At 42.9% G+C, this 27288-nt stretch overlaps 2 protein-coding genes across 3 annotated transcripts in view; one reads left to right on the forward strand and one right to left on the reverse strand.

Annotated features, from left to right (window-relative positions):
* Positions 1–9172: 9172 nt before the first annotated feature.
* Positions 9173–25702, reverse strand: LOC147799725 (uncharacterized). The gene is made up of 6 exons (XM_087134031.1): positions 25682–25702; positions 23530–23653; positions 19211–19339; positions 18694–18840; positions 18250–18357; positions 9173–13495 (listed from the first exon to the last, which is right to left on the reverse strand). The coding sequence occupies exons 1-6, from the start codon at positions 25700–25702 to the stop codon at positions 13302–13304; spliced, it is 723 nt and encodes a 240-aa protein (XP_086990157.1). The 3' UTR covers positions 9173–13301.
* LOC110989786 (dynein axonemal heavy chain 1-like) overlaps positions 25155–27288 on the forward strand; it is a 61225-nt gene continuing 59091 nt past the window's right edge. For both annotated transcript variants that reach the window (XM_022254415.2, XM_022254422.2), the window contains exon 1: positions 25155–25364. The gene's annotated coding sequence lies outside the window, so the exon portion shown is untranslated. The remainder of the gene's footprint in view (positions 25365–27288) is intronic.

Genomic DNA, 27288 nt, shown 5'->3' on the forward strand with positions numbered 1-27288 from the left:
GGTATAGGCAAATCAACATTAGTTCCGCTACAACCAATAAAATAGATGAGAAAAAAAATAATAATTTGCAGATTTATTAACTTCTGAATGAAAACAAGGAATCTAATCTATACCTGGAATTTTACATGTACTTGTGATTCACAGCAGGGATACTTCAAAAGAAACTGCCTTTTATGTTTTGATGAAATGCAGCAGTTGTGCTAAAAACTGCCTGCAACAAGGAAACACAACCATTCCAAGAACCAAAGACTACATTTCTGGGGGTTTTGCTCTTTTTTCCCCACACACAGCACAAAGTGTGTGTGGTTTTTTTTAAAGTTCTGCACTTCAGATTTAAATATATTAACAACAATAATGATAATTATGCATAGTTCTTTGTTCGCAGAGTATTTACATCATCTGCTTTAATCTGCTTTATATCCTTTGTCATTTAATTATACATGTACCTTGCAGCATGCAGAAAAAAGATGATCAACCATGCCACAAATATCAATTGTTACTTCAAGCACAGTTTTACATTTTGAAGTTGCCCACTTGTTGACCAGTCACTAAAAGGGGGAGGGACGAATTTTTTACACAGCCAACCAGATGTTGGTGGGCAATACGGACGTCAGTGTGAACCCCTTTACACACAACCCTTACAAAGCGGAAGATCCGGCATATGACGCAAGAGGCAGTCTTTGTTTTCTGATCGATAATGCATATTGCAACGTAAACACTGGCCTCACCAGCTGGGAGAGTCTGTGCACGTGTGTGCATGAGCTTATTCAACTGTTGCATTATTGCTACCACAGTGATTGGTACAGGGTTTCACAATTTTGTTGACATTGCTTGGAGGGGACCAGTGCCAATGTGCCATTCTGTTTGTAACAAGTTTTCCGCCTTTTACAAGCACTTCAGTCTCTGATAACTGAGAGATTGTAAATAATATGTCACAACGAGTATGCTTAAATGCTGAATTACAGCAGAATTTGTCAACTTTCTGTTCTGTAAGCAAAATTTGTGGACTTAGACTGACTAGCACAGACTTGAAAACAAGGGTTGTGACTTTGCGAAAGACATACATGTACATACAGCTCTTTGCACCAACTTGTGTTAGCCCCTGGTGTATGCCTACTTGTCTAGACAGTCCACTGCTTGACACAACATCAACACCAAACCTCAATCACCTCTTTAACATTTCACTTCCTCTAAAAATAGGACCCCTGCTTCCTTCACATAAAAACTTTAGCGCCTGTGGCTTAAAAACATGAACGGAAATTTAACTGCTGTTTGCTCAATTCATTATTCTGAAATGGCCAAATTTATGCGCACTTTTTACCTGCGTCCTTCACGCTAACGTAAAATTGGTGTCACAGCTGTGCCTACACAATTGTTAATTGAAAATGAGTTCCAAAGCTTTACGCGATTATCACGAAAGCACAGACCACAAAGTCCATTTTGTTCTTGCTGAATTCTAGTGGATTCTCAAGTAAGCAGGATACTTAAAAAACTACAGGGGTTAGAGTACAACGGTTAGAGTAAAGCAATGTATGTATAATAAAATTGAAAATCACACTCTTCTGCTACAAGTTTAGTGCTGCAGGTTTGTGGGTTTAATAATAAGTACACCAGAGCAAAACAGCAGGTGGATGATGAGTGGGAAAACCTGTGGCCCCATTTCATGGGCTGGTGTTAGTCATCATAACAAAACCTGTGTGACATCACAGTTCAGGGCAGGAACAGCAGTGAAGGACAACAAACACTGGGAGGTCAACCACAGGTTTCGGGTCCAAACTTTGCGGACAAAATATTCTCTCTTAATTAACAGTATGGTTCCAATACTGTGAATATAATCCCCAAACAGCCTAGATTGTCATGCAGGCTGATCACGTCCTTTGACCTATTCTTAAAACAATATGCCTGTAACAAAATGGAAGCACATGATAACAGATGGTCCTTGGTTTCTATTATTCTTCCTACAACAAGCCATGTCGCAACCATGCTGCAACCAACACATACTACCACTTTTCTTCAGCTACCTTTTAGAGCATTCACCAATGTTTGTCATGCTTGGAAAGCAGGCAAACATGATATTCAGGTTTTACATCACCATGTTTAACACCTCCAAAATAAAATGTATTTCAAGGAACCCACTGTTTCCTTTTAATATGTACTGGTCATTTTTCATACAATCGCAATGTCTTAACCCGTAATAGTCCTCAAAATGTTCATCTGTCGGACAATTAAGGACTGTAGATAATGCTCACCAAAACAGTTAATCCATATGGACAAGTACATGTACATGTATATTGCACTGTATAAGCACAAAAAATACTACCTAATGATACATGTACATACATGTACATCATAATAGTTTCTGGCGTCAACTCTAGCTGACCTCCAGCCCATGTCTGGGTCACAGCAGTCTCCTCCCAGACTGCTGCGGGATGCATGCAGCCTGAGACCAGAGTGGGCAGGTGGTGGGGTTAGGTTACTTTCCTGACCTCAGGATCCTTCCCCCCCAAGCAGAATCTGATTAGCTTGCAGAACCATCCCCATGAAGGACCCACAGTGACAGAATTTTGAATATCAAACCTTCCAGATATTGTCTGGGTCCATACTCTCCAATCCCTTCAAGCTGAACAGTTAGGGGTAATAAAAGTCCATGCATTTGTTGCAGCACAGAGGTATAGTAGTGGCAAACATCTGTGAAATCTTCCCAGCTTTGATGGCCGAGGTACACCTTCTCATAGGCCTATGGTTTACGACCAACAGATGCCAGACTACATGTGAATCCAATTTCTATGTACATGTACATAGACAGTAATAATAAATGCTACAACGCTGCCCACGACACAAAATAGTGTACATGTACTTTCTTAATAAATTGTAGTCATAACTGAACATACCCTGTGACTTCCAACGCTTCAGTAAAGTGTGTTTGGCCATAGGAAAAGTCTAAAATCTATCAAAAAATCTTAAGGTCCACTGCAGGACAAATCCTTGAACCAGTTCCAAACAGTCCTGCTCAATGCACCGGGGACCCATTCAACCAGCCCTTGAGCCAGTTTCTGTTATTCCACTCCAACAGTTCCCCTACTGACCATGAATGGGTGGGGCGGAACTAATTCTATTCAAGTCTACCCTCTTCACTTAACAATGGGAAGACCCATATTGCCGTATGGGGGGGGGAGGAGTCTAGACAATGTATTGGGGGATCCAATAAGGAGGACCCCCTGCAAGTGAACCATGCGAAGGACTATTAGACGCACATGACCAGCGACCAGTCTCAATAGATGCCAGTTTGTGTAGTTGAATTGGAGGCGATTTTGGTAAGAATAGCTGCTCAGTCTCATACCACACCATGGTGGAGGTCAGAGTTCAAGAGACTTGCCAAGTTGGCAGCCAGAGGCACAGAGGAAACTTCCTGTCTGAGTGGAAAGTCTGCCAGTGGTTTTTACATTCCCAAGTTAAACCACTGTCAGCAGTTTACATCCTGCACCCTTCAGAATTGAACATGAAACAATACTTTGCAGGGAACCTACATAATCCTGTATGTCGAAAGAAAAAAATATCTCCTGGGAAATGTTACCCTACAGAACCAATGGACCTTTCATGGATGGGTACTTGTACAGACATACAACATATGGTGTACATGTACTGTACATGTACACACTTTACCACTGGTTGTTAATCTTCAGGTTCGATTATACAATTTACATGCATAATGAGCATGTACTTAAGCAAACAAAATACACTGGACAGCAAAAGAAACTTTCCACTTCTGTCAAAGGCCACACATAAAAATTCACTCCATAGAAATCAACATTTTTGTACACAGGTATGCTGCAATACCCCTTACTAATCACAAGCCCAAAAGCAAGTAATTATCTTTATAACAAAGAAGAAATTGACATGCACAACAACTTGGTTAGTGAATCAAAAGTCACAGAATGTAACAGAATGAGCCTTACGTTTTACGCAGAAATCAACGTCACAGGCCGAAATCAAGAAGTCACATTCATTACCTTTCAATACATGTAATGTGTATGCACAGTCAGTAAGGATGGCATCCCTATACAGAAACTACTCATGTACATCATTTTGACAAAACAGGTGTTCACTTTGTCATTGGTTTTTTAAAATGTTGTCCATTTCATGGGTCATTTTTGCTTGGTGGAGAGTGCTTTTGTGTGTGACTTTTGATTCAGTATATAGGGGAATTAATTAGGCGCTTACATGTTGTTTGAAAATAAACCCAACAGACACATTGTCAATAATTTTTCTAAAATAAATCATAAATTGGCATCCTCATATATCACATTACATCACACAGAGGAAAACATTTAAGTCAACAACACTTAGAATTCCTGTTACTAAACAGTAGACCAGTCAACTTCCAACTGGTTTGTTTTATCGGGTCATGTTGGTTAAAAAAGGGAGGGTCACTATTTTCCCAACTTCAGCTATTTTTAAGCTTTGAGGTTGAGTCGTAATATACAACTAAAACTACACAAAAAAATTTACTACTGAGGCCAACTGAACCAGGATACAGGGTACTGTTTGGCCAAACTTTTCAGCACTCTTTTTCCCCTCTTTCAAAACACAGAGTTAAATAGTGGTTCACATATCTGGGTTGGGAGTTTCCTCTGAATGCACTGACGCACCCAAGATATGTGTGATTACTACAGAAAGGCCACGCATGACTGAAATCTGCCTGCTATTCTATGCCTGTGTCTCCCCATGAATGGCGGTTCCCATCGTCAGCATGACTGCACACCAGCTGAGGAAATCCCTAATTCTTTGTTGAATATGCATGGCACAAAATAGTCTAGCCAGAGGTGAAGTGGGCGTATGCCAGATTGCCAGTTGATGTATCTACACAACAGGTACACATGGTACGTACCAGCACCACGGCACTGAGCCGGAATGGTGGAGTGGTCCTCAGGAAATAGATTCAGGAATAATTTTATACAACAAAGTAAACATATGGTCAGTTGGGTACATAATCTTTATGTATTTCAGATGCATCCTATATTTTTTTCTTGTTGGGTTGGGGGTGGAACTAGTTTTGATCCAGGAGGCAGGTGGCCACACACAACTGCTTGAAATACACAGTGAATTATCCTTATGGCTGCAATGAATTGCTGACCAAGCAGATTCCTCTATTGGCGAACAAAACTAGATCTGCTGAATGCAATGGTGACTTCAGTCAACTGTCCAAAGTGACAACAGTCTGACTAACAAAAGTTTTATTTGCTGTGAAGCTCTGTGGGTCTAGTTTGCTTGCAGAACTTTGCTCAATCTCACAAAGTTCCTACGAGAAAACCATGAAAGTGGACAGAACGCATCTCCAGGGACATTTGTCAGTGAAGTTACTTTGTCGAAATCCATGTTTACAAGACTGTAGACACTAAATAAACTCAGAATTAAAGTAACTTGTTCAGAGTTGTTTTGGAAAAAAATATAATTGTTTACCACTAACACAATGGCCGAGGTACTAAGAACACTTATAACATTAACAAGCATGTGCCACAGAATTGTTTATTTCACCAATGACAACAACACCTTCCATCTGGTTTCATTATCTATGGTATAAAGGGTCAATGACTTTAAGCTGTATCCTCTTGTGTGAAGCTCTTGTACAATGTTTATTCGCTCTTTCCTAACATCACATCTTGGACAAGTGGTCAAAGCAAATAAAAATACAATGCAAGATCCAAGGGGTGTGGTACAATCAACTGTAACCCTGGTCGGCCAAGCCTGAATCTCACGCAAAAACTGTTTTTCATTAGATGTATGTGAAAGTGCCACCAACAGTATTTACGATAACATATCTGTTAAATCCACTGTTATTCAAAACCAAATAGGAGTATTTACTGACACACAGGCCTACTTGTGGTCAGATTGGCCAACAAAATGCAAAACTGAACAGTCTGAAAAACATATGAACATAGTCAGTAGGCTTAACTACTGGAAACAAACTTCAACCCCACACAAGACGAACTTGAATAAACACATGCCTCAATCAGATCTAAAAATTATCTAAATCTTGCAATCTTGGTGTTATCTGATGTCAACTGGAAATAAATATGACAGAAGAGGAGGTCCGAGATGAAACAAGTTCCAAGAACTTTAAGCATGAAACCAAACATAATGCTTGTGCAGCAAAACTTGATGGTCCGTCATAGGCGCATGGAACTAACAGGCAGATTAAATATCACCATTTAAATTGCAACATTGACAGATTAAACAAATTGTTTACATATTTACGATGCGGGAAGTGTTAATTGCTTCGCTCGTTATGTACCATATGCCATTGTTCTAGTAAACAGTGGTGAGGAAACGAGCAACACGATCTCTTACCACATTATGGAACACATCGGAATCCAGAATGTACTTGAAATCGCTCTCTTCGCCATCATAGAGGCTGTTTCCACCGAGGAGGTCGTCCATTGCGATGCTGTGCCGCGGTCGTTGGCCGGTCCGGTCCGAAATCGGGGTAAATCTGGTAGGGTTTTGCGACCCCGCCGCCGTATATTTATCGTGTGTCCACCTTCCTGGCTTGCAAATTTTGCAGTGCTGAGCATAAGGGCATGCACATCCTGGCATCGCCTAGCACCGGCACCCGACGTACGTACAGACACATGTGCATGCACATCATCACAGGACTCCACTCATTTATGCAAATTTCGACCCCGGCTGTTTGCACTCGACGCACTGGCATAGCGCATGTGACCTCTTAGGATTGGCACCGCCCTTTGAGCTTCGATATTATTTTTTACTGAATTCTTGACCAGGCGGGTGTCGAAATTTTTCATCCCAACCCATGACGTTTAAAACTAAAAAGGAAACACACACTTATGGTGGCAAAGATATTCTGTGAAATTTCTGTTTTCCCAAATGATAACAACTGAGTTGATGTTTATATGCAAATTACATTTACTGTCCCCCTCTCCTTTTGCCACGTCCTTGGTAACCACGACCAGCTGTAGCCAATAAGCGCCCTTAAAATCTGTCGACTGAATATTAATATACGGGGGCAAAGATCTGACAAATCAACTACCGCGTGTATATAAATCATTACAAGTCATGGATTTTGAAAAGAACCTCCAAACTGATTACAATCGCTCATAAAGTCGTCAACTTATATTACTTCTGAGTTATTTCAGGTGAATGACAAAATTACAACCCCTCGCCCAAAGACCGCATGGCATGTGATACACTTTCAAACGATAGTTAGGAAAGCTGAGACTCTTCACATTAATGTGAAATGAAGATAATAATGAGAGGAAAATGTTCAACGCGATCGATAATACATGGAAAATACAATGAAAATATATTGGCACAACTGAAAAAATCACACAGACAATTCGTTCTCGAAACAAAAGAAAAAAATGTAGATCCCGAAGGAAAGAAACAAACATAAACAACATGAGTATTACAAGGGAAGTAGCTGCATTACATTTTGTCATGAAGGGATACAACTAAGTGAGGAAAATAACACTTTAACAAGGAGATACTGTGTGCATTAAAAAAGTTCACTGCCATGTTGCACGGTTACTGTAATTAAACTCGGGGCGTTTACATTTCTGCCCCTCCCCTGATAATTTCTGTCCCCTACCCCAATAATAATTCCGCTATAGTTTAACGGATTCATTGAAACCCAGCTGATTTGCTTTCAAAGAGCTCTCTGAAAATGGCGCCCTCTTCAAATATTTCCATCCTGCGTTATAGAGGGCGGTATTGCACAATCGCTGAGGAAAGTTCTGGACAGGCAACATGGTTTCTGCTTGATTTGTTTGTACACTATGCTTGGACACCTTAAAGATTTCAGTGTTAAGGACAATTGCAGAAGCTTTAAAAATGCCGTTTTTGATGTGAGATCAAGGGGAAAAGTATAATCATGAAATTTCTAGTGTCATGTGGCGTCCAGCCCCCGTCCACTTTTCAACAATCCACTGAGACATAAAAGGGGAGCTGTGAGTTTTACACGGACCGCATGCTAAAGTACAGAATTTTTAGGCATGTTAGGTGAGATTAATCTCAGATTAGAAAGCGTGGGACCAGTGCATACAAATGCTAAGGGCTTCATGCAGTAATTGGTGATTTGCATACATGAATATAAAAGTATGGTGTTCGAAAGCCCACAAAATTGCGTTGCGTCATCCCATCGTCCTTCTTGTCGTGCCATCACGTCGTGGCGTCGCCTACTTCCTCATTAAGTTTATGCTGTGTTTAATGCGTTGCGTCGTGCCGTCGCGTCGTTCTTGATGCCGTTGCATCGTGCAGGCACGTCTTGCTGTCGTACCATTCTGTCGTGTCTTGCCGTCGTAGCGCCGCGTCGTGCTGTTGGGTCGCCTGTCATGTTATGGTTTTTGTACACTGAGTAGGCCGTTGCGTCCTGCCGTCGTACTGTCGCGTCCTGATATAGGCGTCTCATCGCATCGTTAACGTTGTTGTGTCGTACTGTCGTGTCATCGTCCGTCGTATCCGGCTGTTTTTAAAAATGGCTGGTGATTATTATGGCCCACAGAAGGTGTATGCAAAAAGTCCTGGAAAAAATAATGTGCGTGCGTGCATAAGACGTGAAAGATGTGTTCATCATAGCTCCGTCTCTTAAGGTGCCCCCTATTTCTAATATAAAGGCGATGGCAACAGCACGATGCGACGGCACGACGAAACAGTCGATGGCACGACGCGACACCACAGCACAACGAGACGGTACGATGCGATGGCAAGACGGGACGACACGACGCAACGGCATAACGCAGTGCATTAAACACATCACAAAAGTAATGAGAAACACAGCATAAAAGTGATGAGAAAAGAGGCGACGCCACGGTACGACGCGACGAAGCTGTCGTGGCGTTGCGTCGGGGCAACAGGACGAGACAACCCACTTTTGTCCTCCACAGAACACCGTATCACAGCGTTTTCGGATGAGAAAATTATTTTAAGAACTATCCCCAACATGTACATAAGTCCAAGCATTAATCGGTCAAAGGGGCAGGGGTGGTCTAGCTGTCCCAACCTGAATCACGTCCACACAGCAACCTCTGGATCACTATACTTCCAGAATTTACCAGGATCATTGTCTTCTCCAAGAGCGTAACTGACCTCAACGACTAGCTCATGATTTGAGTGCCATTGTTGGGGAGAAAAGAACTAGAAAACTGACTCATCATGATATGCTTACGCTTTTGCTCACATTTTATTGGTACATTGTAGGCCCTAAAGGCTACTAACCACTACCAATGATCTAAAACTTGACACAGCTATTCGGAATCTTTCAAAACAACTGTACGGTAGATACGGATACACAAACGGCATTAATGCGGCTCGTCATGATTGTATATGCGATAAAAAGGGAAACGTAAAATGAAATTCTACTATTCAAAGAGATCGCGAACTACATAATGTGCTATACCGGTACATAATCCATCAGAATTCAATTAATATTACTTGAAGACAAAGGTAATCCTTATTTTAAAGAAAACTAGCACAGAATTATGCTTTAATAACCGTCTCAGATCTATCTGCTACAAAAATGGATAAATGTTGGAGCTGAGAAAAGCCATCAAACATAAAACCTGTCTCCTGCAAAAACTGGTGTAAACGTGGAGTTAATGTCACACCCCCAGTTTCCATAATACACAGAGAGTACCAATATAACACCAGAGTTCTGCAGTGTGATATTAGGTAATTTCACAGCATTGCTATGTCAGTTCCCCCTTCTCTCTCCAATCTACTTTTGACACAACGTCCATGGTCAATAATCACTGGTGGCAAAAGTGGGGGAATCGCCCAGGCAGGTCCTTCAATGCCCATATCTGATGATGTCACACATCCCCGAATTTCGAAAATTGCTACTGCTGTTGTGCATAATCCACTTCTGTTATACCCAGGGCAGGGTCAGGGGCGGAAACAAGGAGCCATGAACCCCCCCCCCAAAAAAAAGGAGGAAAGGAAATCTTGAAAAAATGAGAAAAGGCCTTTCCCTTGGCTCTAACATCGTTTAAAAGCCCCCAAATGTATATATTCTCATCCTTTCGAAAAGCCATGATAAAGGTCACATAAAGATTTTAATGTTATTTTGCCTTCCGAAATTCCTTATGCCCCAAAAATTGGTTCTGAATCTGCTCTTGGTTGTACTTCATTAAAAATGGCACTACATTTAATTGTTATTGCAATTTACAAGCAAACTAGATACCAGCCACTAACGTAACTACTGAAACTTTACTAAGCCGGCCAGTTATACTAATGAGTAGTGCATTGTTGTACCTTTCATATGTTGTAGACAGTATCAATTTGAACATGGAGCTATTATACACAAGGAGTAGGCAAATACAGAGATCAAAAGGGTCAATGATGGCCACCGCAAGCACTGCACGTGTTGCAAGGACAAAACAAATTACGCACGGCTTGCGGGCTATAAGGATTACTTGGAGTTCCATTTGCAAATGATTGTGGGAACCGCGCATGCATGCCCGTAAACTTCCACACGTTCAACATGGCCGCCATCGAGACGGAATCCACCGTCATCGGAGACTTAAATTTCGATAATTTGAGTGATTGTTCTGATATTCCAAAAATAAAGACAACTTGGTTACGTCTTTACACCCTCAAAACGTCTCTCTCAACAATAAACAGAATTACTGACAAACACAAATTCTCCAAAAAAATACGTGACAAGAAAACTGAAAGAATGTAGCTGGTCCAGAGGAAATAAAAAAAAAACACACCAAAAAATGGGAAAACTCGTTACCCTTTGTTGTCGTTGGCAACAACTGGCTCGGTATGAAACCTCATCACGTTGTCAAATGCTTTCCTGCGGCACGTTTCCACCTTCTTTCAACCATTGGAATCACTAGGATTACGACTTATCATAGAAATATCGCAGTTAATATTTTGGATATTTGTTCTCTACCGCCAGAACGGCAAAATGTCATAACTGACTTTAAAACACGTCCAACTTTTACCAAATAGCCACAGCCGATTCAGAATTTTCGAGCGCATCTGCGGGGATCTCTTGCTGACTCCTAAGGACTACTGAACTGCGTATCTTCTTCGTGTATCTTCTCCACCATTTATTTACACCTACTCCAGTATGCGGTGGCGATCACTGTGTACAAAGAATATCTAGGATCGTCAACACTGGGGCCAGAAACCGCGCGTTGTCTATGGAGCTGGCCAGAGCGGGTAATCGGGTTACGGTCTGTGGGGACTTCGTACTCACTCCTTGTGTTTAATATCTCCATGTTTTGAACGATTATCTTCATCATTCTGCACCAGAAGCAATGAACTTGAGTTAAATTTTGATAGGAACATTTTGATTATTTAGTTTACATTTGCAAGCAAACCAAATCTCACAATAATTTATATGCGTAGGCCTACCAACGTTTGGAAAAGCCAAGCTAGTTTTCCCTTCTCTCGTCTTTCAGAAAGAGAGCAGATAATGTACAGTTAAGTTCAGCATAAATCGATCAGGAGGTCTAGATAATTATGTCAAATGAAATCAACTCTGGCTAAATATAACACAACTAGCTACAAGCATTTTGAGAGACACGTGTAATAGACATGTAATAAACGTGTAAATTTCTTGTCACTAGAATATCGTGACGTTGTTCGTCAATAGTTATAGCAAAGCCACGCATCATACAATGTTTATGAGCAACTTTATAAAACTCAGCTTGTCACAAGCAGGCACAATGCTCTAGCTCGAGCATGGATGATCTCACACGGCGGTAAGAATCCCACAACCTGACTGTGGCCCCGGCGGTACCATCCCACAAACTGATTGTGGCCCCGGAGGCAGGATCCCACAAACTGATTGTGGCCCCGGAGGCAGGATCCCACAAACTGACTGCGGCCCCGGAGGTACGATCCCACAAACTGATTGTGGCCCCGGAGGTACGATCCCACAAACTGATTGTGGCCCCGGAGGCAGGATCCCACAAACTGACTGCGGCCCCGGAGGTACGATCCCACAAACTGATTGTGGCCCCGGAGGCAGGATCCCACAAACTGATTGTGGCCCCGGAGGCAGGATCCCACAAACTGACTGCGGCCCCGGAGGTACGATCCCACAAACTGACTGTGGCCCCGGCGGTACGATCCCACAAACTGACTGTGGCCCCGGAGGTACGATCCCACAAACTGACTGTGGCCCCGGCGGTACGATCCCACAAACTGACTGTGGCCCCGGAGGTACGATCCCACAAACTGACTGTGGCCCCGGAGGTACGATCCCACAAACTGACTGTGGCCCCGGCGGTACCATCCCACAAACTGACTGTGGCCTCAGAGGTACGATCCCACAAACTGACTGTGGCCCCGGCGGTACGATCCCACAAACTGACTGTGGCCCCGGCGGTACGATCCCACAAACTGACTGTGGCCCCGGAGGTACGATCCCACAAACTGACTGTGGCCCCGGCGGTACGATCCCACAAACTGACTGTGACCCCGGTGGTACGATCCCACAAACTGACTGTGGCCCCGGAGGTACGATCCCACAAACTGATTGTGACCCCGGCGGTACGATCCCACAAACTGACTGTGGCCCCGGCGGTACCATCCCACAAACTGACTGTGGCCCCGGCGGTACCATCCCACTAACTGAGTGTGGCCCCGGGGTACGATCCCACAAACTGACTGTGGCCCCGGAGGTACGATCCCACAAACTGACTGTGGCCCCGGAGGTACGATCCCACAAACTGACTGTGGCCCTGGCGGTACGATCCCACAAACTGACTGTGGCCCCGGCGGTACGATCCCACAAACTGACTGTGGCCCCGGCGGTACCATCCCACAAATTGACTGTGGCCCCGGCAGTACGATCCCACAAACTGACTGTGGCCCCGGAGGTTCGAGCCCACAAACTGACTGTGGCCCCGGAGGTACGAGCCCATAAACAAATCAAGGCTCAGGAAGCACCTCACACCATGGCACGCGGTCCGTGTATGTATCTACCAAAAGATTTTTCACAAAACGAACAACTGAATGTTTTACCAATTTCATCTTTGAAATAAAAATGAAAAAGGGATCATAATTGTTGATCGCTTTTCTGCAGAAAAAAATGAACAACATGCTTACCAATGGAGGGAGGACGGTTTCCTGTTTTGAACTAATAAGAACGGGAAACGATTGCAATTTGCGTTTGTGGAATTAAACGAGAACAAAAAATCAATGGACGGTATACACACGGACCGGTGACGCACTTTCGCTGTACCTACTTCGATTCTTTTTTATTCTGTATTCCTTTTTTGTTCGTCACGGTATGATTGCTTCAGGGTCCCATGCAGCTCTTCTTACACCTACACCATCTCATCCATGGCCACACCTGCATCGGCAGGAGTGACCGTTATGATGTTGGGATCTTGCGGATGATGTGACGGGACCGGTTCGTGGTCCTGCTGAGGGATGTGTGCTCTCAGTGGGCATCTCTCCTCTCCTTCATTCCTTTCTCCGTCTGTGCGAGGAGTACCGTCAGTTGGTGCCTTATCATTTGCTGAAAATGAATTTCAGGTGAAATCCCTAACTGTCTGCTTTTTTGAATATCAAAAGGTAATTGAACAAGAGACTAAAATGTCACAAGTAGGCCTTGGCTGTACAGTCTCTAAGTCCTGTTTAATGCGGTGTATTTAGTCTCTGCTCAATTCGTCTTGGGACTTATAGGTAGTGTATAGGATTTGCATTTACTATTAATTACTACAATGTCAGAATTGACCGATTTGGTGGTTTGTGATCATTCCACGAACTTGTTCCACTTTTTGAGATTACTGCTTTGCAAAAATCGAGAGACATGCAGTTTATTTTTAACCCTCAAAGCGCACCTTGTGTAACTTGTCTCACAAAAAATCCGTGTGCCACAGGAATCTCCTGAGTACCTGTACAATTCACAGGCGAGGTTGATCTGCAGACCGATCATGGCCCTCAAAATGCATTTTTCCACGCCTTCGCGTAGTACTAGTGGTTGGTAAATTTACAGGTTACCTTGAAGTTTGTATTACCTCTTTAACAATGCAACGCTGAGAATTTGTCGAATAAACAACGTTTCATTGGCACTGAGTGAAGCCAATGCAGTCACCACAATCACTGCCCGATGTGCACATGCACGTACATGTGTACGATCAACCACAGTCATTGTTCGCTCTCCACACGTACCTTTGACAGTCAAAACCGTCCACACACCGTCAGTACCAATCAATAACACTTTATAAACAAACAAATATGGTAACTATTCTTGCATTTTGGGCATGAGAGTTACTGTTATTGAAAAATACAGAAAGCTAAATGTCTCGAAATTCTCCCCCCATGTGGAGTGGGTCGGGTCTCCTAGTGATACTTACCCCTGCCAGCCTACATATGCAAATTTCCCATGTGCCTATTTCAATTCGCTGAGAGGACTTGATTATACATACTGCCCCTTGACCCTCAACAATGCACTGCGACGGAACTTACAGGATCTTCGCTTACAGAAACATCTTGGTTGTCGCACCATCTAGTAAATGTTGTAGTTGGCTGTTGTAAATTTTGCGAGTGGACAGCCGGGCCGCCACGGATGCAGCATCTGCAGAGAGGCACAACACCCTGAAGGATTATTGGACAACGCCAGCACATCAAGTGATGATCCTCTGGTGCTGAGCAGCGGATCCCTGACTGTAAGGACCAGCGGCTGTCATACCAGGAGTCTTGTCAGTCTTGGAAAACAAAGTTGGCTAGGCCAGAATGGAGCGATGAGGAGGATCGATCCAACATGGCTTGTGTGCTATCTTGGACAGGACCTGCGGGATGAGGGAGGTTGGAGGAAAAGCATACACCAGAAGGCCCTACAAGTCGACCTGTAGGGTGTCCGTCGCCCATGCCCAAGGTTGAGGGAACCTTGAGCAGAATGTTGGAAGATGGGTATTGTCGGCAGATGCAAAGAGGTCGATATGAGGACGCTCGATCTCCGCAAAAATCTGGCTGACCAAATTTGGATGAAGAGTCCACTCTGTCGGACGGATAGCGCCCCGAGAGAGTGCGTCTGCTATGCTGTTTCCCGCTATGTGGACAGCCTGGAGGGTGATCCCTTGATTGCTTGCCCACATGAAGAGCTGCCATGTAAGGATACAGAGTTGAGGAGAGCAAGTGCTGCCCTGGTGGTTGATGTACACCACTGCTGTGGAGTTGTCGCTCTAGATTCAAACGGAACGGCCAACTAAATGCTGTCGGAAGTAACAAAGAGCATTGAACACCACTTAGAGTTCCAACATGTTGATGTGCTTACCTAGGGAGGTGGTGTCCCAGACCTCGGAGGCGTGGAGTGGAGAAAAGGAGGCTCCCCATCCGAATAGCAATGCATGCGTCATCACAGTCACGTATTGATCTGGAGGTACAAAAGGAAGGCTGACCGACAGGTGCTCAGTGACGATCCACCATCGAAGGTGATTGCAAATATCCCATGGAAGAGGGACCGGGGTAGTAATCGGGTCGCTCTTGCATGGGATGGTGCCGCATTTGACACCATGGGACAAGGTCGACCAGGCTGGCCATTAAGTCGAGGAGACAAAGCCAGGCTAACGCCGGAGGAGCCTCTGACGACAGAAACTGGAGGACGCACTGACACAAGTTGAGGATGCGCTCTGGCGTCGGACCCACAATGCCTTTGCAGAGGTTGAGGATCGCACCGAGGTAGGTGGCCTCTGTAATGAGTTGAGGGCCGACTTGACGCAGTTGATGAGAAACCCCACGTGCATCCTGACGTCGAGGGTGAGAGAAGTGCTGGCCTTGGGAACAGCCGATGATTAACCAGTTGTCTAGATATTGAAAGATGAGAACGTTGCACTGTTGTAGATGGGCGGTGAGTGTCTTGGCAACCTGGGTGAAGACCCTTGGTGAAGTGGAGAGGCCGAACGGAAGAGCTTGAAACTGGTAGGTTTGGCTGCAGTGTTCGAAGTGATGGAACTTGCGGTCCTCCTTGTGTACGGGATATGAAGATATGCATCCCGCAGATCTATGGAGGCGGGCCATCACGGGACTGGTAGGGAGCGCAAGACTATGTTCAGGGTCTCCATCCAAAACCATTTTGGCTTGATGAATCTGTTGAGCAATTTCAAGTTGATTATCGGTCACCACTTTCCCGGTTCTGTCTTGGGTGTCAGGAAAAATGATGCGAGGAAGCCGGTGGATAACTGACTTGGGTGCACCAGCGTGGAGGCTCGCTTGCATAGCAATGCTGAAATCTCCTCCTCCAGAGCCAGGCGCTTGGACTTGTCACATGGAGGGGGAGTAGAAAGGCAAACCATCTCGGACAGCGGGGAGCTCAAGAATTCGAGGGTGTAGCCATGGGCAATGGTGGCGAGGACCCAGCTGTCAGTGGTGATTTCCCACAAGAACCCAATGAAATTGCCCAGACGGCTGCTGACGGGTTCGGGACCGATAGCCGCTGAAGGCAAAGGGGAGTAGTCACCAGCGCCGCCCACCGAAGGGACTGGGGGCACGGTGTGTGAACCTGTGGCTGGCAAGACGTGGCTGGAGTCGAAGAACTGAGTTGAAGTTGGCCTTGTCCCTATCCCAGTTGCATTTGCCGGAATCAGACGAAATCTTGACTCTGGCAGCATCAGGGATATTTGGGTTAACAGGAAGCAAGAGACGTCCTCCCAGGGAAAGCGGTAGTAAGACATAGCCTTGGGAGGAGTTTTGCACCAGCGCTTAGCCTTCGCAAGAACGTTCATCATCTCCACGCAGGAGTGATCCAGGAGGATCTCTGGGAAGATGGGCTCAGCCGATTTGAGGCTTGAAGGGTGACGCTTGAATGGAGTGTGTCGTTGCAGGCGTAGGGTCTGACGATGGGTACAGAGCCCCTAAAGGGAAATCCAAAAAGTTTTTTTTTCGCACGCATGATTTTCTCGTGCACATGACATATTATCTCGTGCACATGGCATATTATCTCATGCGCCCCTTTAGGGGCTCCACAGACTGGAGCCCGTAAACGTGGATCATGTCGCACTCAAGAGTGCGAAGGCAGCCCTCGGGTTGAGTCAGGCCAGCAATATAGTTAATGTTGTCATCCTCGGAAGAGAGCAGTTGAGGGCCCGTGGAGGGGAGAGCCGAACCATGTACCGAACAGACAGAGTCACTGCGATCCAGGACATGATCTGGAGCCAGGTCCTACTGGAGAACAGGTCTGGCTGGACAACATGGACCACTTCAGCCTCCGAGAATGCCCCTTGTGATGGAGGAGGGACAGCAGGGAGGGGATCCGGGTCGGTGCCATCGCTGCTGTTACGGAACTCGAAACTGTGAAAATGCTGTAAAGACATGTCGGTAATTGATAGGCGCTGAGAAAAGAAGAATGAACGTGGTGATGAGACTGCGATGCATTGTGGAGGGTCAAGGAGCAGTATGCATAATCAAGTCTTCTTAGCAATTGTAATAGGCACATGGGAAATTTGCACACATGTATGTAGGCTGGGCAGGGGTATGTGAACGTATGAGATTTGGAGATTTTGTTTAAGAAAACCAGGCTTTGGTACAGAAGGCACGGCTATTGGACCATTCTATCATCTTAAGGGGGTGATAGCAAGATGATATATTCACGTGGGGTAAACTTCCAAAGTTTCATAAAGAAAGTATGATTTTAAACCAGTCCAAATTCTCATTTATACTGTTGGTTATGGTTATGTATCTACTTATTTATTTAATAGTTATCTTAGGCTTATCAAAGGCATGTTGGCAGTTTGTAAATTACCCGTTCATATAGACTTCCAACAGTTCAATGTATCACACACATTTTCGTTGCGCCTATTAATGCTTGCAGTATTTGAACGAATTGTGTTTTCCAAAGATTGTCGTCCGGACGATCTTTGGAAAAAACATAAAATTTCTCTTTTCTCAAAAAAGATGGCATTCCTGGCGATAAGATTTTACAGATTATCTGACACTGTTATGTACTTACTTTACAGTATGATACATGTTTTTCAAGATAATTCGACACTGGCATTTTTGAGATCTTGCAAATCCTATAGACTGCCTTTAAGATCTGCAGAAAAATTTTGGTCCACAATAAACATGTATAGTGGCCCTGTCACAAGTCTTGCGGGAGGCATCGACAACACTTTCCCCTTAATTGATATTTTGAACTCAGTTGTTCAGTTTAAATGGCATTTTGTTATAACATCTCATCCACTCATCTGTTTCCAATGGGAATTTATACAAGTTGTGACAATGAGATCGAATTCTTGGTCTGTCTGTATTGCTGTTTTCTAATAAAAAATATACCTTGCCGGTTTCTCTTCCAGAAGAAGCGAATCCCCATGAGGGTTACTGCGACCAGTATGGACACACTAGAAACACATCCCAAGACTATTGCTGCAATGGCAACAGCCCCTGGTCGCAGACAGAATGAAAACAAAAAATATTGTGTTTTTAAACTACTAAAGCAGTGTAATCAGTTTATGGTCCTGCCCTTAAACATCATGGTCAAGGGCAAATTTGAAAGAGATCAAACAAAACTCTGAAATCAAAACCCTCCATCTCTGTTTATGGAGCTTGACTTAGATTTTGTAAATTTCGAAACAACCCTGCCATTTGCAGTTTTTATTAACCAGAACATTTTGAGGATAGTACAGTGTCCTCAGAGAGAGGTTAGGGTATGGCTTTGCAAATCATGGTTGAATATTCATTCCTGTACATAGCCTACTGTGACTGGTTTTACATGCATACCAAGTTCGGTGTTCTCTGTTAGCTTTGGCACATCGTGTCCAGGAAGGGCAGTAGAAGGGACATTTTTCTGAGTCTCGTTCGGGCTTGCAATTAGGTCCAAGGATGACAGAGGCTTTGTAACCTCACCAACCTGGGTGGTTGTGGCCTCTGAAATACAGATGGATAAGTCTGTGAACAGGTTGTAAATATGGTTTTGTTTCACCGAGAGAATCTTGCTTGGAGAGGCTTCAACGTCGGGGCGCCAAAAGAGTGGGCCTAAAGGTTGAAAGAAGGCATCCTCAATGACAAAGTATTTTCAGTCAAAAGTGTAGTAAACAGGTTCTTTTTCCAAGGTTTGATCATATACATGTGAGACTGCTTTAAAGCATATGTAGTTCCATAAATTGCCAGTTTATATCTCATCACAGCAGGAAAAATGGGTTTTCAGCGCTGTATCACAGGTCCCGTGATATACAGATTCAACTTTATAATTTACTAGGTTTATAAGCGTTGTTTCTGCCACTTTGAGACTACTCACTCTTGCATGATTGACAGTGCACATCCTTTGAGTCTTGGCAAAGGCGACATGAGATGCATACCTCCTGCACAGGCTCCCAAATGTAGTCAGGTGATTTGTAATACTCCTGACACTTAAGGTTCAGTGCATCTATGATCATAAAGGATTCCAAAGGCAGTGAAAATATGATCCTTTCACCTATGTTCCTAACAGTGAGTTGGTATAAAATTTTCAACAGTGGACGTTTTAACTACCAAACTTGACAATTAAATAAAAAGAGGCGGAGTACACAGATTTTATTCGGGGATGGGTAGAATAAGTCTGAAAAGATTTCCATTTTTCATTGATGAAAGATTAACTCCTCTTAAGGGAAGGTGCTGATATCATTCCCATTGTGTAGGCGCTTCCAAGTCCTAATAGATAGATCACAATAAAATTGGCATTTCCAAGGGTGGGCGGTCGAAGGAACGTGCCCTCTGCCCAACCCGTATGCCACTAAATGGCCTAGAGCAAAAATATAATCACCACAGAATGTTCTCCCTGCTTTCCTTTCAAATGCATTCCTTTATTCCTTCTATATATTCATTTGTTTCTGGTATTTGTATGCTTCAAGTTTTGTATTTTGACAAGTTTTTCATTGATTCTTGCAGCCAATCAGTGTCAGTTCTAACATATTGCATGTCCCCTGAAAAACGGCGTATCTAGCTGCGTGGGGGGGGGTGGACCAAATTCGAAAGCGACTGTAGCTTCAGTCTCATTCAACATGATGTTCAGGGGGATCAAAAGACTTACTCAGCTGATATGGTATTCTAAGGGGTTTGGGGATAATATTTGGGGGATAATATTTGACATACTGATTACTTTCCTTCTTACCTATGGAGTATGCTTTGTTAAAATAAATTAAAAACTAATAATTTGTCGGGGAGGGGGGCAACTCTCCCCCCAAATATGCCACTGCCCGACGATGAAGGAAAATCATCAAAGACAGTGTTGATTTTGATTGGTTTCTTTCCTTTATTTTTCAATTTATTAATTCACTTTTTTGGGGGAGGATGGTTTGCTTTTAAGCTTTCTGACACACGCATGTCAAGGTAAACGCTGAGGGGTGGCTTAAATTAAGCTCAATCAAAAAAGTAACCGTTAACAATGTAAATTATTTCGAAATTTGTCCTTTAATTTGAGAAAAGTCTGTCTCGAAGTTTGTTTTTCGGATGATTTGTTTTCTCATCGACGGAAAAATCCTTGCATGAGACACTACTGACCAAGAGGAGAATACTGTGATATTGATCACAATTTAAAGGCTTTGGTTAAAGTCAAGAGGTGTGAGCGTCTAGTTGTTTGATTTGGGCATGACTTTGCCTTCCAGCTGCCACGCCTTCATATAAACTTTTTCTCCACACGTTTCAGAAGAATAAAATCAAAAACAGCTGCCGGTACATCACTCTTTTTTACCAGGCCTCCCTGGGTTTAACTAGATCCAACTTCACGGTGTAATCAAAACGCATTTCGAAATGGATTTTTGAGTTTTAAAAATCTGATTTTTGTTTACCTCCCACCCATCCTATTTGTCAACATTTTAAAAAAAATGACTTACAGGCTATTCAGTCAATCTTAGCTTTAGTCTATTCACCCAACTTGGGCAAAAACGGTCCCAGACAAGTCAAACCTTTACACCAAGTTATCTGCATAGCGAGTCAAAATCACTGAGAGCTGAGCATGCCGAGCATAAAGATAACAAAGGGGTTATCGATCTGTGATGGGTGGTTTTGAGAACCAACAATAGAGGACTAACAACATTTGAGGCTATCGCATTCTGTGACATATAGAACATTCCATTTCATTCAGAACATCTAATCTGTCACCCCATGAAATTAATTTTACTATTTCATTAACCCTAACAATCCTCCACCTGTCCGAGGATTGGGGATTGTTAGGGTTAATGTATGCCTGTTACTGAGCCGCATTATCTAAGGCAGGAGTCATAGAAGCCTGACGTGTGCAGTGAAGTGACCAAGTATTAGACAAACACCATTATATTCTTCTCTGTGACGTTGCCAAGTACATGTAGCTAACAAACTTCCATAAATACCTCTAGTAAAAAAATCAGAGCAATCGTAACACATATCAAATAAAACATATCAAATAAAATTTATCAAAATAAAAGGCATATTTGGGATAAATTTCCTTCCAAAGATGATCAGCTCAGTAAACAGACATTCTAAATTCACAACTTCAGTTTCAACTTTTATATACTCAACCTAAACTTAAACCTAACCAACAAACTGAAACCTTACCAAATTACTCTCATGTACAGAGAGAAATCAGACAGGCCTATGGTTTGTTAAATACACAAAAAACGGTATCTACATGTTACTTCACACAACTTCGTAATAATTCCTCATAGTAGGCGTAAAGTCCATTCACATGACAAAACAATCGAACCAATGTGAAGTTCGATGTTTGACATGGATAAGTAACCGTTTGACAATTGACATTCAGGATACACACCCCTAGAAATGATGGAGTGCAAAAGGAAAATAAAAACCACCAAACTGCCAAACCAAGCATGCATATCCATTCACATTGTACAGCCATTTCACAATGATGTATACACACACGACCCTTTCCCACAGAGGCATGGCTTTTTGGGGTCAAACAAGCAAGCCTGGAAATTTAGGTGAATTTTTTTTGTGGCAATATAATTATTTGCAGGAAAAACAGTCAGTTATATACATTCTATGTGTAAGTCTGAATTTTCAAAAATTCAGATATTGGTATTTTTGAATTTGGCAGAAAAAGAACTTCCCAGTGGTATGTACATGGAACACTCCGGGTAAAAGTATAAGGTGACAATGTGACATTTTTCTGGTAGCTTTGTGTCTTTGTTCCCAATATTGTTTCAACATTTCAGACCAGGCATAAAAAATGCTATTGTCAAAATTGCTGAGAAAATTACTTTTTTTTTTATATGATCATGCAAAATATTTGAAATTAAATAGGAAATGGGTTACTCTTTCCACATATTACAAAGCCCCAAAATTGACATCCACTTCAATTAGACTTTGAACCCTCAAAATATGAAAAATCGGGATGCCACTTCACTCTCATTTTGTTGTGACGGGTCACAATCTCCTGTTTTCCTCGAAACTATTTTGTTCAATCGAAATAAAAAATATAAAGCCCATGCCCTGGGTCTAAACTTATTTCTTCTGTTCAACATTAAATGTCAAATGAGGAATACGTAACTAACTTCACACCAGCATTTCAACTGGTACGTTACAAAGTACACACCATAGTATGGTGTTCTATAGCCAACAAAAACATGTCGTGTCGTGCCGTTGCCCAGATGCCACGACAGGAAGCTGCAATGCCTCCATTGCGTTGTGGCGTCGCCTCCTTTCTCTTTACGTTTATGCTGTGTTTAATGTGATGCCGTTGTCATGTTGTATCATGCTGTTGCGTCATTTTTTTCTTGATGGCGTCACATCATGCTGGTGTGTCTTGCTGTTGTATCGTGCCGTCATGTTTTGTCGTCGTAGTGTTGTGTCGGGCCATCACGTTGCCTGTCACTGTACGGCTTTTATACATCATAGTTTAGGCTGTTACGTCCTGCTGTCGTGCTGTTGCATCCTGCATGTCGTGCTGTTGCGTTGTATTGTCGTCCGTTGTATCATGCCATTGTGCCTTACTGTTTCTAAAATGGCTGGTGATTATCAAGGCCGGTAGAGGGCATATATGTCACAAGTCCTGGAAAAAATACTGTGCGTGCATTGGGCTGGTGGTATGTATTGGTATGGAAGTTACATTGTAGCTCCGTCTCTAAGGGCGCCCCTATTTCCACCAGTGATGAGGCAACAGTGAGAGCATGATGCGACTGCACGATGTGACGGCATAACGAGACGGTACGATGCGATGGCACGACACGACGGTACGATGCAATAGCATGACGTGACACCACGACGGCACAATGCAATGCATTAAACACAGCATAACAGTAATAAGAAAGGACGCTACGGCATGACACGATGCAACTTTTGTCTACAGAAGACCATACCATAGGCCTAGGTAGTTCACAGGACCATTATACACAAAATTTTATCTATACATGTATGGTGGAATATAAATAAAATCAGCTATGAATTTGGCATGCACTGCTCAATTCGGTTAAGACACCATGCACAAAGTGAAATACAAGCAGGCCTGCATGTATTATGGTGGAAAAGTCGCACTATATTTTTGACACAGTATCATGTGGTTATCATTCTGATTTATGAACAATGGAAACACATTTTAAAGCTGTTTTTCAATGTCAATTTGAGGTTAAAATAAAAACAAATTACCTAGGTCTGCAGGGGTTTCACTGCTGTAAACTACTTCACTTTCAGGTGGGTCTCCGAGTGGCTCTCTGATTGGTTTGATTGGTGTATCGAGACAATCGCCAGTGCTCGCCAAACACAACAACACCTACGTCACCAACTCCAGTTTCACTGCGGTTTGTAAACAAAAAACTTCAATTAAACAGTACATGTAGGGGGCCTGGCCCAATTTGACGATCAAGGAGAGATTTCCACTGAAAATGTGATGGGTCGGTTCAAAAATCTTTACTGACAGTTTAAAATTTTAAGGTCACACTCCAATCCTAACCAAAAAAAGGGGTAGGCCCTAGGCCTTTGAATGACCATCACTCTTATCCAGAATTTGCTTGCTCTGGCACATTTGACTTAAACTCACTTCTGATTTCCTGTTTCGGCTTCTCTCCTCTGAAAATCAAAGCAGGCCAAATCTTATACAGGGCATAGGGGGCCTACCCTTTGGGTGGATATTTTTTTTAACTTTGAACTCTACAACAAAGTACACAAGTGTACGTGTACAAGTTTGATTGGATGGAGCTACTGAGGTCATAATAGTACCATGAAAGGTTGGGGAATTCCCTCTCCCAGAATGTTCTCCGCTTATTTCGCAATAGTAGGGCTAAACTTACAAAAAGCCCCTCACATGTAGATCTTCAGATTAAACAGAAAACAAACACTTGGGCTCCCAACCTCGAACTTAAAAGAAGCCTTTTTTACCGACCTACTGAGAGGACTTTGCCTGTAAACAAGTAGGGTGTGACGACCAGTACAAAACAGTGCTCAAATCATTTCGCGTAAACATAAGCAGGGAGTCGAAATCCACCGTATTGATAGGGTGTTGTAGCCCCACAAATAGGGCTGTAGTGGCTCGCTTTTACGACCTGTCTCTTACTGGCGACAGATAAGAGACAGATTGTAAAAAACCAAATCATGCGCGTGCACCTTGTGTCATGTACATTTACCTGTACTGTGTAGTGCCCACACGGAACAACCGACGGTGCACAGTGGCTACTGTTGCTACCAGATAGTAATAAGGTTAACCTATTACTAGTATTAGCAATCCGGCGGGCGCTTTTCTTTGTTTTTTGTCATTTTATTGTATTGACCTGCGAAATAATAAATGAAATAAAAATATCTCTTAGAGTCTAAGAGATATTTTTATTTCATTTTGGGAGTCTAAGTTAGACTCCCAAAATGAAATCGTCACTACGCACTGAGTGCGACTCACTGCGCGCACTATCCATGAAACGTCCTTTTGGTTGTTCCCGAACAGTGCCTTCCATAGAAACAAGTGACAAGCATACATAGTGCACTTTGCCTGATTTATTCGGTCATCTATGTGGCAGAGGGGTGGATTTTTTAAAGGAAATTTATTTATTGGTGCAACGATTTCCAACGATTTGCTTATATCCGAATCCGCTGCAACGAGCGAAAGCAAAAAATTACGAGCGCCCTCTTTTGCTCTTGACATGAGTCGAGCGAGCTGTGCGCCGCTACAATCTTTGGTTTTTATCTTAAGTGGTGCCTGTTTTTTTTAAGTACAATGTGGCGCGGGTTTTACGAGCCGAGTACCAGTGAGCTAAGGTTGTATTCACTTAGCAACGCGTATGCTGCCCGTACGTACTGTATGTACCGGCTGTATACCGTCATGTAATTAATTGCAAGGAAAACTGACCTGAGTGATGGTCTGAAGCGGTTGCGAAAACCTTTTCCTTTAAAACATCAAGAAGTAATGTAGAAAATCCTCTAAAGCAACACCGAAAGACTGATTTACGAGTTGCTTGTTTCAACACAGTGGTGAAAAAGTCATGCAAGTTTGAAAGGTACGAATAGCACAACTCAGTAGTAGGCTAATTGCAGTAGGCATAATAGTAAGCTACTACTACCAGGCCTAATTATGTGACACGCGTTGTATTGCTAATACCACGAGTGATTTTGCACAATGGTAGAAAGGCATTGTTGGAAGGAAAAAGAGCGAACATTGGCCACATTTCCTTTCCAAAATACCTTTCTACCATTGTACAAAATCACTCATGCGGTATCATCAGCAATAAGGCTTGACTAACGAGTAACATCGTGGATGTCAGCTAGTTAGAAACTGAAATTGTGCTAGGCCTAATTAAGCTAGAGTGAGACTCACTTTGTTAGGCCTAGGCTCCATGCTGTGCTTCTGCCGTGCCAAACTGAAATAGCCAATTCAACATTTTAAAATTTGGCACGGCATTCAGGCCTAGACCTTGTTCAGTTTGGCTCGGCAATTGAATTTCTCACAGCAAGCAAGTTAGGTCGACAGGGTGTACTGCCTTATCGGTGTTCCAAATGGCAGTGCCACGACATCATAGGCCTCTTCCTAGTCCTAGAATTTTTGTTGTTTTGAAATGCTATGGGATTCTGAATGTGCCGATTGATTCTGCCTAAAACTGCACTCTCTCAATTAAATCGTCCCCCCAAAAGCTATTCGAACCATATAATATCTCATTAACAGGCAATCACAATGGTTTTTGGACCATCGAGACTTTGAGCTATTTTTGGTAAAATTCAGTCCTTTTACTTACAAGTTATACAACCTAACCTCTCTTCAACAAATGAGCTTCACAGGGGAGCGGGTTCGTGTAGCCGTTCTTTCGTTGCTTTGCACCAATGAGGCCCGGGTTCGAGTCCCGGCTTAGCCCAGGCGTTAAGTGCATTTGGTTTCCAGTCCATACTCGCTCTCACAGGTTTTCTCAGGGTACTCCGGTTTCCTCCTGCCTCTAAAACTGGACCTTCTTCCTAACTCCATAATGTGATGCTGATTAATAAAGTGTATGAATAAACGTACAGTTATTGGCGCAAATAGCCCGAGTTGCTGAAAGTGCCATTAAAACAAAAACAACACCAACAAATGAGCTGCACATTTGAGCTGTATACTATGGTGCAGGTCTGTTGACACGGAAGACTGGTTCGAGTCAAATTGACACAACTTATACATTTTTATTCATTGGAATTCTTATTTATGAACCAATTTTCTCCAAATTAAAGAAATTCTTCATTAGAAAATCAGCTTGTTACTCTGGTTCTGGATGAAAAAATGGATTTCTCACATGGTTACTTTTATTTGTGAAGAGTTTTTTGTCATGATCCAAAACTGGTTAAACTGATCCAGAACCAGGAAAAGTGTTGTCACTTTTGTAGTTCCTGTAAACAAGGCTGTAAGTCCAAATTAAGAGCTTAAATTTTGAAAATAATTGTGTAGTATCTCCAACACAAGGCGGACTACTGACCACATGTCACTGGAATTTGATTTTTTTTGTAGCTGCAGTCTGACTAAATAATTGAAAACGACTGTACCCCTTGCTTGTACACGAGACTGTACATGAAAATGCTACCAGAACGTTAGAGTATATTGACAATACTACCGTTCAAAAAGAAATCAGCAGTTAAATAAATAAGTAAAAACTTATAACTTCAAAATAGTGTTGTGAAATTACATGACATGTACTGTTTATCAATTATTAGTTAGCGATTATTGATTATCTCCAGTATTACCTCATAGTGCGCCCGGCGTCGATCAGCACGTCTACGCTGTGCTTTTGCCACTATCGGAAACTGCATTGACAGTGCACATTATGAATCACCTCTATCAGAACCTCATGTAAACAGCACACACTTGCTTGCTTGGTCGTGCTAGCGCTCTCTTGTGATGGAGTGTGAAAAATTGTTTTCATTACACTGTATGCTGTTTAGCTACTTCTTATGTAATTATCTGTA

The sequence above is a fragment of the Acanthaster planci genome, linkage group LG03 (genome assembly GCF_054643075.1).
Source record: "Acanthaster planci isolate LZ-2023a linkage group LG03, COTS_SCS, whole genome shotgun sequence".
In the NCBI taxonomy this organism is placed as follows: Eukaryota; Metazoa; Echinodermata; class Asteroidea; order Valvatida; family Acanthasteridae; genus Acanthaster; species Acanthaster planci.